The sequence below is a fragment of the Branchiostoma belcheri genome, unplaced genomic scaffold, assembly GCF_001625305.1.
Source record: "Branchiostoma belcheri isolate BF01 breed outbred unplaced genomic scaffold, Haploidv18h27 scaffold75, whole genome shotgun sequence".
Classification (NCBI taxonomy): Eukaryota; Metazoa; Chordata; class Leptocardii; order Amphioxiformes; family Branchiostomatidae; genus Branchiostoma; species Branchiostoma belcheri.
This window is the reverse complement of record NW_017804409.1, coordinates 1,062,498-1,078,238: the sequence shown is the minus strand read 5'-3', so window position 1 is coordinate 1,078,238 and position 15,741 is coordinate 1,062,498. Positions and strand designations below refer to the sequence as shown.

General features: G+C 40.8%; 1 protein-coding gene across 33 annotated transcripts in view; it reads left to right on the top strand.

Annotated features, from left to right (window-relative positions):
- The first annotated feature begins 2,408 nt into the window (after positions 1-2,408).
- Positions 2,409-15,741, top strand: part of LOC109485398 (calcium-activated potassium channel subunit alpha-1-like) — a 139,644-nt gene continuing 126,311 nt past the window's right edge. For 31 of the 33 annotated variants that reach the window (XM_019788993.1, XM_019788991.1, XM_019788994.1 and 28 more), the window contains exon 1: positions 2,409-2,946. In XM_019788993.1, the coding sequence (XP_019644552.1) occupies positions 2,644-2,946 (303 nt within the window). In that variant the 5' untranslated portion in view covers positions 2,409-2,643. The remainder of the gene's footprint in view (positions 2,947-15,741) is intronic. The other 2 variants (XM_019788997.1, XM_019788989.1) reach the window with 1 other exon arrangement.

Below are 15,741 nucleotides of genomic sequence, written 5' to 3'. Positions count from 1 at the left end.
CCTGTCTCTTTTGGTTATTATTTATAACTGGTAGACAGAATAAACATATTACAACTGTTGAACAAAATGAGATACTACGGTAGGTTTTATTAGGTCTTTGTCTATTCTCTTCTACCGTTTTTTTGTCTACCCTATAGCGAGATCAAAAAGGGATGTCCTATGATCTTTCTACCTGATAAAACTAGGGTGGGACACATTAAAGGACAGACGCACAGCAAGTACTCACATTACTACAAAAAGCAAGACACTTAAAAACAGCCCTTCCGGTCAAAACCCTGTTGACGCCTATCCCGCGCCAATCGCGACACTTCAACTCCAACTCATACAAGCCACTAACATTTCATAAAGACTGTTACAAATATTCATACTTTCCACAAACTGTCAGAGACTGGAACACTTTGCCTCAAGAAATAACCGGATACTGCGGAACCTACGAAGTTCAACGCTGCAGTACAACACCTGAGGACGCAGCAATAACGCATCGCTAGGCTCCCCTGCACGCTTTACCCCAATCTAGGGGTGTTGTGCAGTATCCAAACAAGAACAAGAAACTATGTTTCCTAAGACGTTGACAATCTACAAAGCAGATCTTGTGGTGTCTGCAACGTTAACATAGTATCAAACTGGCAATGAAATACATTATATCATGGGCAAGGCAGTATCCAATACGCTCCGCAAAAAGAGATTCCAGTAGAAAGATAGACAAAAGAAATGTCTACCTTGAATGTGACTTTGTACATTTTCCCTCAACTTTGCTGGCCTGGACAAGGTGCGCCCCTAGCGGCCATTGTTGTTGCCGCATTTCGACTCGAAACTACAAAATGTTAGAATGGACATTTCACCCTTTTTTCAGCATCGCTAACCGATAATCCTTCGAGCAACGAATTCAGTAAAATTAGCGTACGGCGCTGATAATTTACAAAGCTCTTTGGTGGCTGTAAGATAGAAGCAAACTGGCAATGCAGTATCATTGGCAGGGCAATATCCAACACACCCCGCAAAAAAAAGATGCCAGTAAAAGAAATAAAGCCCGATAAAAACGCCTAAAAACTCGTCAAAAATAAGCCAGTGCATAAACCTCTGCTTCAAGTACGGTGTTTGCTGTCTGCAACAAGGGCCTACTTTTTGAACGACAAGAATGTTACTAAGAAAATGCGTGGTTCAGATGACAATGCTCTTTGGCACAGAAGTACTTTATTTGGCGAATTGACCTTCGGTGTGTCATATTTTACGCGCGACAGTACGAGCTTTGTAACACTTTGTAAAACTTCTGCGTCATTTATGACAAGCCACCACCCTTAAAGGGGGGTTAGGATGGTCGAATTTGGCAAACATAGACCAGGAGAGTGGGTCCACCTACTCTCCAAGCAGAGGTTGATGGTGGAAGATCGTTTGCATTTTATATATGGCCATTTTTTGTCGCTACCACCACTTGGGTGGAGAAATGGTTACAGACTGGCCAATTTAATACTGTCTTACCCCCACCAAAAGATCTGCTTGGAGATTAGGTCCACCGTTACGGTTTCATTTTCATTTTCTCCGGCTAGGGGCAAAAAACTCTACGGTGGCTAAGTTCTAGCCTCTACCATACCAGGCTTGGGGAGGCGGCTGGAAGGAGTAGAAATCGGCCAAATAGAGAGATAAGCATGCCAAGGGAGTTTGTCCGTTGAAAGAACATTTCGCCGCACCCTTTTGGGCGTAAATTATACTGTTTTTGAACCCACGTTGTTTAAGTCTGTTGTTCAGGACATTGACACCTGTAACTATACACAGTATCACGTTACACAGTAAACATAGCAACGACCAAACGGACAACAAGGGGGGCGTGTAAAGACCGACCCCAAAGTCAATTTAACATTCCCAGTACGGGAGAAAGGGAAACATTGATTGTTCCAGCACGACTAGGAACCAATTTGCTGGAAGGCGTTTTAAGTTTAACGCCCGGGACGTTAAGATTATCACTCAGCATGTGAAATGAGAGGACCCCTACAGCGATAGTATTCGGCGCGTGTCTAGGAATTAAATCTCATACAGTATGTATATGGGCCCGCGAATTCATGCAAGCATTTCTTACAAGGCAATGCACAAATATGAACTTACAACGGTATTTTATTGCTGATGTTAAATGTTATCACGACAAAGCTCGTAGCGAAGCTGGAGTGTTTTTTCAAGGATCAGTGGTTTTATTTGCATGGTTTCACCTGCGTTTTTATTTGGGGGGGGGGAGTTGTGAATTACTAGCTAAAGATACTGTCAAGAAGATAAGCTCAAATTATTTCTTCTTCTTGTAGGGCTTTTTGAATACTTTTTATGAGTGATTTCTTATATCGAGTCTCCCTCTAGATACATTCGTACTCTGCGGTGTGCCCTAGAGACTAGTGGTACAACCCACCCCTCCCCGAATACTTGGTAGATTCCAGTTCCATCGATTCGATCACAACATGGAGTCAGTCGGAAGGCGAGTCGTGCCGAGAGGAGCGGGCGGCTAGCAGGTTAGAATCGGGCGGCTAGCTCGGGCTCTAGTCCTCTGACTTCAGTTTTGATCGTCCAGAGGACACGGTCAAGATACTGCCTCCATCGGAATCACCGGGATTGTCAGCTCCGGCGACTCCACCGGCCGCGCCGGCCGTGGCCTACCTGCCCATGGACACCATGGACGCCAACTGTAACCAGAAGGAGCGCATGTGGTGGGCCTTCCTGACGTCCAGCTTCGTCACCTTCGTCGGCGGGTTAGTATGTATCCTGCTGTGGAGACTGGGCGCCTGGCTCTTCTGCCGGGTGGCGGAGAAGCCCGCCGAGGTCGTGGCACAGTCGCCGTCGGCCACCAAAATGCAGGACACGGGAGTGTTCGTGAAGTCTCCCGACCCCGAGATCGGCTGGATGACGGCCGTAAAGGACTGGGCAGGTGTCCTCATTTCAGCTCAGACTGTCACCGGAAGAATCTTGGTACGTCCCCTTTTTATTTTCTCGATTATTAAGATTATATATATATTCCTACAAAGCGAAAGGACGTTGGTACGTTTGTGTAAAAATTGGGGAGGGTGATGCACCTGTTCGCTTGTTCCAAAATGTCATCTCGTCCGTAGCGCCTTACCCGTACTATCTCATAGCCCAGCCACCACAAGTAAGACCTCCGACAATTTTCAACATGTCATGTAGAAATCCTTGCCTTGTTCGGCTATCTTTTCCCTCGCCTGTGGCCGTCGGGACGCCACCCGTGGGACCGTTTGAATTCTCCGCGCGATTTTGGGTTGGGCTGCGGGAAAGAAGAGGGCAACAGCTAGGACATACTGTAGGCCCGGCCCGGACAATTTTGTCATGGTGATCCTTGTACACAAACCGTCCTTGCCTTAGGCAACATGTCCAAAATAGATAAACACGCGCTAGATAATTACCAACAAACAACTGCAAGCGTTTTTCTTCCGTGTAAATTATCTGTCAAGAAGGTAACACGGCACAAAATCCCTAGTTTCCGTGTGAGAAATTGCCGCACACTTTCCCGGATATTTTAGGTTTCCGGTAGAACCCGGGGGTTTCCGACCTGCACACGAAACGTGTCCAGTCCCGTACATGTCCTGTACACTCCCGGAAATGAACCACTTTTTGTGTGCAGGTCGTGTACTGGACGTTATATGCCCGGACACGATCCCTGTACATCCCCGTACACGGCAGGAAATGGCCGTGCACCGCTCCGTGCGTTGCTGGAATATGCATAATTTAGCGGCAATTATCACCTAATTATTCTCCACACGGCAGCGGAAATTCGCCGTGTACGGGTCGGACATGCCGGTACTACACACCCCCCCCGGCCAAAACCCGCCCCGCTCTCGGGACCGGTTGCTCCCGTTCCCGGGACCCGTTGCTCCCATTCCCGGGGCCCTGCTGTTCCCGTTCTCGGGACCCCACTGCACCCACTACGGGGACCCCCCTTCCTGCTCCCGGGGCTTTGCTGCCCGGCTCCCGAGAAATCGCTTCCCCCGCTCCCGGGACACATTTCGATGTTTTAGGAACACATTTCATTCATAAAAAAAAGTAATACATGTTTATACTTCATTCATCGTTTTATTGGTATAAACAGGATCGCCATTTACAGACTGACAAAAATAACGCTCTATGTATAGTGTATACACGTTATGCACTATGCTAACAGTATACAATAATGTAACCTGGTACTTTGTCAAAAATAGTGTAGCCGAAACATAGAAACAATAGCTTTTTCCCGAACTAGACTTCCAGGGACTAGCTTTTAAAAATCGTTGGACCCGGTGTAAACTCAGAAATTACTAGTAATTAACAGATTTCTCTAACTTTAAAAAGTAAACTAACATCACATCTCATCACAGTCACCTCCAAATAGAAGTCCATTTTAGCAAAAATGTCAAAAAGTAACTAATACTGACATATCATCAGGTTAAAAGAGGAAAATAGCCCTCAGATCATGAAAGTGAATGGCGCTTACTCAAACAGTCAAAAGACTAAATTTTCAATAAACAAAGAAGGCCTCAAACAAAGTTCTTCAAAATACATGTACGTGTAGCAAAAACATAATTGCAGACCTAACGTGAAGTTAAATGAGGCTTGGCAGAAAACAATATCACGTCATTACAAAAAAAGATCATTTGCTCAGAAATTAATTACATGAACACGTATTCAATTTACAATGTCGTTAAAGACAAGCTGTCGGTTTCGTAAAGTTTGCGTTGTCGCCTCTACAAAATGAGGCTTAGTTGTAGATTGAAGGCCAGGAGGTATGCCCCCCCCCTTGCTTCAGGGGACCATAGCGAAATGTTTTAATCCTGGAAGGACAAACTGCTCCATGTCTGTCTGGCGGGATGGCGTGGTGTTGGTGTCGGTTGTGATCGCAGTCAGGCCGGAGCGGCGTGCTGGGCGCGGGGTGCACCCCGGGCGGGAGTGCAGCGGGGCCGGCCTGGGTCGTCGGAGCCTGCCGGGCGCTTTAACACAGCACCCTCGCCTTTAGATCTGAGCCTGGGTGTGCAGTCTGCCTGTTTGCCTCCAGCCTGGCCTGCAGGACATGGAAAAACGAAAATCTAAGTCAAAAGTCGAAGGCATTTTTGAATTTCATTTGAAGTTACGTGTACACATGTACTAGACGTTTTATAAACAAGCCTGGCAAAGATGCGGACGTCTGTATGGACACATTTCGAGGAGAAGTCATTTATCATTTTTAATGAATGTTTTTAACGTCAGACAGCAACAATTTTGTCCAGGTGAAAAGGCTCCATTCATCAAGCATCAACGTCTACCTGTTTCTTTTCATTGTAATCATGGGAACAATACAAACACAACATTTCCCTCGGTAATGAAAACAATTCAAATTGTCAAGAGCCTTGTCGGCCTTCGTATGCAAAGATATACATTTGCATAGACTCACCCTCTTCTGTGTGACTGCAGTCGCTTTTCTTTCTTTCTTTTCTGAGCTCTCCGACAGCCTGGCGATAAAGTTTCTTCAAATCGTCTCAAAGTATCCCAAATCCGCGCCTGAAAAAAGTACATATGTTGTGAGCAACATACAAACTATATCGATGTACTTCTAAGTAGAAATAATAAACTATGTTATTAATCAGTAAAAAAATAGTGTACACTTCTTGCCAAAATAAGTATTTCTGCCGTAGGCACAACTTAGCCAAGGTTTTTAAACAACATGTTTAAGATATATGTAACGATAGTGCCGTATATATAATAGTATCCTTGTTTTAGCTTACCCTTCCTCCTGTCGGTTTGCTGGTTCGTTGCGGTGTTGTCCTTTCAATGTAGTAGAGTCATTTCTTCCGTTGCGAAAACGAAGTAACAGAACGGAATGTTTGACGCCATTTAGTTCAGGAACATACTAGTAATCTTTGCAAGCCGAGACGAACGTGTTTTGAAAAAGCAAACCGTCGTTGTGACAAAGCAAGATTCAAGCGACCCACCAAAACAAAGCATCGCGTCTCTTATTGGCTGGTCCCGGCGAGAGCGAGGTAGGATTGGTCGTCAGTCATATAATCACGTGATCGCGTTCAATACTACAACCATCTTGTTTTATATTATAGGTGTTAAGTTAAATCGCCTGTGCAGTCTGAACACTTGGATGATAGGATGTTTCTGATTGTGTGAATGTATTTATTTCAAGGCAGATAAATGATCTTTCATAATTCTAATTCGTCATGATTACATGGCTTTATTCGTTCTAGAATTACACAACTTGTCGCTCACTAAGTGAAATAAAACCGCACTTCAACTCCAACATAACCTTACTCTTTGTAAATGTATCCAAAATCCACAATTAATGTCATGAGGGTTGACTTGTTTTGCTGGATTTCAGTATTTTACCAGGCATGGGGACGCTGTGAGTTCTCCCTTTGTTTACACAAAGGCTATTCACATAAACGGACGCCATGTCAGACACATCACAATACACATCGACCGAACTACAATGTAAAGCTTGCATATTATTACCCATACATGTACCTAAAAATCATAACAAACTGATCAGGTCATGTTAGTTCAAACCCCCTTTAGTCAAGCGTTTGATTACATCAATGGTAATGAACCTCACGGATAAACTATTATTCCCAAAATAAAAATTCAGATTTAGACCGGAGTGTAGATTTAGGTCATTTTGACCGAGTAGGTCATATAACCCCAGCGTCGGGGCGCCCTACGCTCAAATGTGCTTTGTCGTATGGACGACATCACGATAAATCAAGCCAGGGACGCATAGGTTCAAATGTTGTATTAACAATCCTTGATCATTCTATATCTAATTTGCTTAGATTAAAGTGCTGGCAACTTTGGTTCAAGTAATTATCACCTGAAACATGAATACACGCAGTACCTAATTACCCCTTATTGTTAGCCGCTCCCCAACACACGCCAAGTGCGCGGGGCGTAAATTTCCGTGCACCTGCACGGCGAGCACGAATCCGGGAGTGTAAGGAAATATCCGGGGCCGTACACGCGGAGCCCGGAAATCCATGGACGCGACCAGGACACGGCGAATTTCACGGGCGTGTGCGGGACTGGAAACTCTTGGAAACGTGGTTTTTCAAGCAGTGTAAATGCCTCTTTGGTTAAAACAATGTGTCACACAGTAGCACCACGTTAATCAACTAAAATCCCCACCAAATTGCCCTATTTATCAAACACTAGCATTACAAGAGCCTTAATTCCACTTAAGCGTAACATAAGGCCTGCAGTGCAAATACAAGAAGAAATACAAGAACTATATGAAAAAAATCAATAATTTCTGCCATCCCTTGCAATTTGTTTTTTTTCTGAAAATACAACAGGTTGATGGTTAATTTAAGATAGAAGAATGACCTACGAATATTCTGCTATTTTTCCTCTTGCTCTTTAAAGCAGGAAAATTCCATTGGACTTATTGGCATAACAGGTGGTAAAAAATTAATGTGCTCAATAATGGCGGCCCAATATTCATGCTAACTGGTTGCATGTGTGGTGGGAAGGCCTGGCCATTGATATGAAGGGTTTTATGATTATATGGGTGTGCCTGCCATTCAAACTAGCCTATTCACACACATTTCGGCATTTAGAAACACCACACAAAAGCGCGAATGGAATTCAAAATGGGATTTACGAAATAAATAAACATGTTCATTCATGTAGGACATTGTGGCTTATACCTAAAGATTTTTTCATCTTCTATTCTATGTTGAATTGTTAAAATGGATACAAAAAACCCATTGAAATTAGACTGAGCTATTATGAAATGGTAATGTGGCCAGGTAATGTCCACCTGTGCTTTGAATGCCTTCTAGGTTATATAAAGATGAATTTCCTACGGCCAACCCAGCGACATTACATGGAGAAAATGTCTGCTTGGCTGTAAATTCTGACAAATAGCCCTCCCATATGCCCATCAATAAGAACCCAGGGTCTACGTATTCACCATATAACCCAGATATGTCCTCGCCTCAGAACCTGCATATATACATCCAAATTACAAGACATCTCAGGAGATATGACACTGGATCGAATGAATAACACATGCACATGTTTATTGTATGTTAGAGCTTCACATGTACAAGCATATAGGGAATCGTGTACATTTAGATTTTAGCACTAAGGCCACACCAATTTAATTTCTTGGTGAACGGATTTTTCTAGAAAAATAATGGAGCGGGCGGGCGAAAAAAAAAAAAACAGGCCTGGGCATCCTATTATGTCCCAAAATGGTACGATAGGAGCCATGAAGTCAACACACCAGGCTGGTTCAAAATTTAAACAATGAATTTTGAACTTTTAATGATACCACTGCATTGAAAGATGGAATTTAACTGTAACAACTAGGATGAAAAGGACTGTTTTTAACTGTTCAGGGCAAAATATGAGCATTTTGCAGTTGATTCTAAATTTTTTATTTATTTGCAAATCAGAACAAAATGAAGCGGGCAAATCCATTATTAACCAAGAAATTAAATTGGTGTGGCCTAAACTAAATGTAAAGGCATACAATGCAATTTCAGGGAAGCAAAACAAAAAATATTATGTAGGAGGAAATCTGTCTCATAATTGATATATAATGCCATTTCTTAGCACGTCATCATTTCACGTTTGAAGCGTTTCAAATAGGCTGAAAACAAGCCAAGTTAGGGGTCCTTTTATTTTGTGGGTGACACCCATAAATAGCTAGAAACAGCCTACCATATGAAACAAGCAACAGTGTTTTTTGCCTGACAAATATCAGTATGCTATGGGATTGATACAACTAATACTAGTACATTAAAAAAAATGACAAAAAAATTAAAGGCATCCAATGCGATTTTAGAGCAGCAAAACTGGAAATATTCTGAAGAAAGAAGTCTTTATGATATTGACACATACTGCTTCACATTAGCACGTTTCAAAGCCCCAAGATAAGTCCTTTATTTTATGGTAGGTACCCTAAAAATCAGCCAAGGGCCCTTTCAGTAACCATTTTCAGTCAGAATTTTAGGCCTTTTTGCTCCATAGGGGTCAATATACATTGGGGTTAAATGTAGTTTTAACTCAGTATGTAGATACAGTGTGTAAGTGACTATAATACTGACTTTGAAAAATTGGGTTTCCAAGCCCTAAAAACTGCACCAGTTGCCTTTAAAAATCCAGTTTTGCCTCCATGGATGCATTCAATGTTACCTTACAGGCACCTTATGCATTGATATGTTGAGTTAATTCAGCATGAGCTCTTTGCCCCCATTACGTAAATGTGCAGATATCATAAACAAAGGCTGCATAAAACATGAGAAGGGTACTCTATGTTTATTTGCGTAGACTCCAACAATCCTACAAGCAGTTTTGTGTATTTTGCTTGCTTCACAATAATGCTAAATACACAATTATAGTGGCATAAACTGGCCTTACAAAAAAGGGAAGTATCTTTCTGTAATGGTGAGATGTTTGTTTACCTTGGTAAATAATAAAAACAAACAACGTGGAATGGACTATGACCAAGCATGTTTCTATGATAAGGCTATTCCATTCAAAAGTCCTGAAGGGGGCTTGATGATTATTTTACCTTTTTTGCTTTCATTATCAATTCTTATATAGTCAATAATTTTGATCCCCTTTCCCTTTCATTTAAAAGATATTCCAAACCTCCCCATTTGTAGATGGAATAGCCCTGAATGGTATATATCATCATATATAGAATGTCTCATCGTATTACATGTACATTGTACATGTTTTGATGTCAATATCTAGAAATGCTATACATTCCACAAGAGAAAAGGGGCCTTTATGCAGATGAATAGAAGCAAACATATACAAGTTGTAACAATTTCAATATACTCACCTGCAAGCAGTTTTAAATATTCATAAGGTTAATATGTTGTAATACTAGTAGTTAGTATGAAAGTACAGTCATACACGTACAACCCTTGTGTATTAATTTTGAATTATGACTTTTCCATTGTTGTTGATGCCCAGTGCTTGATCCATGACAATACGATGTGTTATCATAACGATTCATATGAAAACAGTTTGGATAGAAGATGGTTTCTAGTGCATGTACCTGAGTGTTGAGGGACATTTTGTTGTCTTTGCATAATATGAATTATGATGAATGAATAATTCATCCAACTTGGAGATCAGATAGTAGGTAAATTGTGCAGTGCTGCATGTACATGAGGGAGACAGGCTCTCTACTATATAATACATCAACTCATGGAAATATCTATAATACCGACAAAATCATATTAAGAATTTTCCTCCTGAGTTGTTAATTCGAATTCATTAGAATAAGTATCTATAAGGATAAGAAATCAGGCGTCTTTTTCAGTGTTCTGTTGCAATGTGATACAAAACTACCACTGCTGATTTCCATTTGCAGAAAATCTTCTTGAAATGATATGATCATAGATTGTACCACGTCTTCATCTGCAAACTTCAGAATATTTAATATCATAAGGTTGGGTGAGCTGGACCCAGATTAAAATATTGGAACTTATTATCTTTGCTATATTTCTGCTCTATGTCAACTCTAATGTGGCTTCAGGGTCACTGGACCACAGCAGTTCTGAACCCAATCGGAAATGCACTAGAACCCACTATCACCTTTGAAACCCAATTGAACACTATCTAACCCATTTTGAGCTGGCAGGTGGAATCTGAACCTACAGGTTTACAGAGGAACAATTGACGTTACATTCTTGATCAAATTAAGTTTCAACAGTTTAGAGGCTGTCTTGAATTTTTCTGGCAGCACACAGGTTTTACCAATGAAGAAATCGTAAAAGAACAAGAAACAGTCATGCCTTCAAATATCAGAGTTATCAACCAAGAATTAAGGTGTTCAAAAACTCGTATTTCCCAAGAACTATCGTAGACTGGAACTCGTTGCCACCAAGCACAGTTGGGGCATCATCACTAGAAAGCTTTAAACAACTCCTGCAATTAAATGTGTGCAAAGATTGAGTGAAACAAGTTGATCGGTGTGATATAGCTAGCTGCTACTGTGCCGCGTGCCTGCGAAACTGGTGTGTTACGCCAAATGGCGGTTATACCAGCTATACAGATACAGATAAGCACGTTGGCAGAACGTACTGCAACAGCACGAAACCCGTAATGTATTGTGCATAGCACGTCGGCAGAACGTCTCATATCAGGTCGTATTCGCGCATATAAGGTTAACACTCTGTCTGTAGTTTCCAAATGTTATGTTAGAAAAAAAATATTGTCTACAACAGGCAAAATTCTGATGCAACGTTGACCAAAAATTAAATGAAAATGGGGGGTTTGCGCAGGCACAGTATGTTCTGCCGACGTGCTATACACTCAGATGATTTTTGCCTCAATGGTGGTCCTCACACTACCCTACTGTAGCCCCTGCTATCTCACAAGCCATGCCGACATGTGAGGCATTACCACTGATAACGCTGTCAACTCTGCCTTCATCCACCGGCGTCAGTCAGCGCAGATGTACAGCCAATCAGATTCCTTCCTTCCAACCGCCTGCTTGAGAAAACGGGATCAAGGATCACGTTCAAAATCCTGCGTTTCCTTAGCGTAGGGATGGGAGTTATCCCTGTCGCCAAAAGAGGAAGTGCGCAGTATTATATAACCAAGGAAGGGCACTTGCAAAGGAAATACTGAAATACTGTACCACACAATCTTATGGTTTGGCTGTTAAATGTTCACCAATAAAAGTATTGCTCATGTTATGCAGATCAGAAGGCATTGCTGTGAGTGTTTTTTGGGAGTTATCCCTTGCCAAAAGAGGAAGTGCGCAGTATTATATAACCAAGGATGGCTTCCCCAAAGGGTACTTGCAAAGGAAATACTGATAAAATACTGCGCCACACAATTTTATGGTTTGGCTGTGAAATATTCACCAATAAAAGTATTGCTCATGTTATGCAGGCATTGCTGCGAGTATTTTTTATGCATAATCAAGATTAATATCAACTTAGTCCCTGCCTGTAGCATGAATGTGTTCATTAGCTTATTATATCAGAAAAAGAAAGAAAGACTAGTAGCTGCCAACGTGATTTATTGTATGTCCATGCCTCATTGCCATTGATTTTTTCATTTAAGATATGCAACATGTTCAACTTTGCTCAGGTGCCAGGGACTGAGCTCAGTGACATTCACGTTTCCATGATATTTTGATGCAACTTGTTGATACCCAAAGTGTCCTTTTTTCCCTGAAGTGTCCTTGAAGGCATTATGAAAGGACAATTTCTGAATGTGTTTTCCATAGTGCTCTTTATCAGTGAATAATATAGTCAACATGATAATGCCCTTTTGTCAATACTAGTAGCATTGCCAGAGGCATTAATTTCTAGATGAAAAAGTGTTGGATTTTTTTTGGAATTGTTACAGAATTTCATGTACCAAACTGTGTGTATTTTATATTGGCATTTATATCATACCCGGGCCGCAATAACGTTCGATAACGGGTTCCGGACCGGGCCGTACTTTATGGTACGGCCCGGGCTTCCATGGCTTCCATAGAATGATTTGAACACGTTTTGCCCTAACCGCGAGTACCACTTGCGAAGATTCGAATAAAGAATTTGTATGTTTGAACTGATTTTGTCGCATTTTCGGGGTTTAGGGACATCAACTTTTGGATCATTTTGCATGGAAAGGTGTGTTTTCTTGGGTGGGTATGACATAAATAAATACAACACGGTGTATTCTATATATATTATATCATGTATGCATTGCAGCTGTTTAATAGGGACAGTAGCTTGGAGAGTTTTTTTAAACGTATCATAGTAGTAATAGCACATCATGATATGAAGTAAAGACAAATCGGTCGCCCTCTGTGACAGTTATTTCAACAGCTACATCTAAAAATACCAGTTTGAAAAGAATTCGCCCTCCCACCATAACAGGGAAACAGTCCATGTGCCTTATGGAGTCAACCTTGTCATTAATACTTGATAACCTGATGGATCTGTGGTGGACTGTGCAGCAAAATGATGTAGTAATTTGCCACATTTGCATGAGAAAGGGATGGCGTGATGGCTTCATGCAGCTGAAATACTGATAAGAAATTAAGCCAATCAACCATAAAGGTCAAAGGGAGGACAATAAAAAGGTCATCCCGGTACAAAAAGTGTGTTATAGGAAAGCTTTTAGGTGATGAAATGTTTTAATGACAAGGACATTGTCATAATTTTTTTAAGAGGGAAAATTTGGCACGACTACATACTATATGTATTCTACACGGGGTATTCCGTATCGCTCGAGGTATCGGCCCGACTGCGATGCGGAATACACCGTGTTGTATTTTATTTATGTCATACATTTTGTACCCACCCAAGAAAACTCGCCTTTCAATGCAAAATGAGCCCAAGTTTTGGTTTCCTAAACTAAAAAATGCAACAACATCAATTCCAATGTCCGAATTAGTATTCGAATTTTCGAAAGCGGCGCACACGGTTAAGGCAAAACGCGTTTGAATTGTTCTATGGAAGCCAGGGAAGCCCGGGCCGTTCCGGAAAGTACGGCCCGGTCCAGAACCTGTTATTGAACGTTATCGCGGCCCGGGTATGATATAAAATCATGTTACAGTGTATCATTATCAGTGATATCATCAGAGGCACATCCAACACGACTACACTGAAGCAAACCACTACCATGTGACTGTCAGTAACTAATCAGTTGCTGACAGTGTCATTTCAGTCATAATTCAGTAAACAGCTTAAATGTCCCAACTGTTTGCAACTGACAAGTAATAGTATCACCACTAGGTGTTACTGTCTTAGTAACTGGTCAGTTGCTGACAGTCTCATTTCAGTCATAATTCAGTGAAACAGCTTAAATGTTACAACTGACAAGTAATAGTATCACCACTAGGTGTTACTGTCAGTAACTGGTCAGTTGCTGACAGTCTCATTTCAGTCATAATTCAGTAAAACAGCTTAACTGTCACGACTGTAATGCAACTGACAAGTAATAGTATCACCAGGATGCCCATCCATGTAGTTTCATCATTGTGACATTATGGAATGTGAATGAAGAAAACTGTTACTGTCAAGCAACTGGACAGATTTTCAAAATCTTAGTCCAGTTGTTTGAGTAACAGTTTTCTCATTTATTTAATCACCTGGATGTCAAACCATTTACAGAATGCCCAGTTATAAATTCTGAAAAAAAAAAAAGACTTCAATCAAAACTGTAAGAGATCCTCATGAATAGTCAGAAAAGACATGGTTGTGAATCATAAAATTATCATACACAATCAAACTTTTAAGTGTTGCCATTGTTACTTGAAAGTAGAAATTGAAATAGTTTATGGCCAGCAAGAGAACCATCATTTCTGCTGTAGTAATGTTATATTCTCATTCTAATAAAATTGTGCAATTATCAACATTAGTCTTATTATACCCCATGGAGGCAAAAGGCCATCAAACGTGCAATTTAGGGAGAAGGCCAGAAAATGTCTCCTCTCTAATACACTGGCCAATGCCTGGAACAGGGTACAGTACTGGAAACAAAAAAATGCTTTTTATGGAAAGGTTTCAGGGCGCGAAATTCATTTTTAGGAATAGGTGCACTGTAGCACCCAACCTAAAAAATTGGGTGCACACAAAAAAAAATTTAGGTGAACCATATAAGATAAAATAAGTAGAATGTCTGCAAAAACTATAATTATGTTTCAAGAAAGTACTATAACAATGATTGTATTATTTTTTTCTGACACTTAGAATATGTTGAGAATATGCTGTAACTACCATACATTTAACATTTTTACATACGTTAAACCAAAGAAAATATTTGGGTGCACTGATGCGCCCACAGGAAAAAATTGGGTGCACAGCTCCAAATTTTGGTGCACTAAGGTGCACATGCACCCAGTATTTCGAGCCCTGGGTTTTTATGCTGAAAAATGTCTATGCAAAACTTGAAAGGTCCTTTCCTGAATACACAATCAGTAACATAAATTGATAATTTATAAGGTACTGAGGCCATGTTTTACCATGATTATAGTGCCTTGTAAATTGTGGTGCTAATTGCAAAATGCTTTTATGTGTGAAATGTTACACAAGCCGGTGATATTCAATGTTTGGTTATTATAATCCACCAGATTCTTTAATGTTCCATAACAGTGACTATATTAGTATATACATTGTATGTGTCATTAGATAATAACTAAGAATCATGGCACTTTAAAAAATTGTGAAATCCAAAGGTGTGTCCAGTCATTACAAGACATCCGCTTGTTGCAATTTATTTAAATTTCATTTATACAATGAAATTGTGGACACAGTTGACAAAAATCTTGGGTAATTGATAAAAGTACAGTACATGTAACTAAAACATAGAAAGGACGACCAATAACTACTCTCAACTCCATGATTTTCCTCTAAAAATGTTGGAAATTATGTTTTTAATTGAAAATCCCAAATTTGCCCATGGACCCCCCTAGATTGCAAACACTCTCCCCCAAGGTCCGATCATAAACCTGCATGCCTGTAGCCAGGGGGGGGGGGTTCGAAGAACCACCCACAAGGCTCAAAGGTCCACTTTTTGGTCCACTTTTTATCTTAAGCTCCAGTATTTTTCTTTAAAAGATGGACTGATTAGTATCACCAGCAATGTTGGAATCGTAGGAAAACTGCTCACTTTGTCATTGAGAAAAGTGTTATCATTGATATTTTCTTTGAAATCCTTTAAAGAAATGCAGGAAATGCCATTTCAGAAGGTTCATTTTTCAAAATTTCATGGGGGAGCATGCCCCCGGACCCCCCTAGGAACCTACGTCGCTCGCTGGTCCCTCAAGCACTGGGA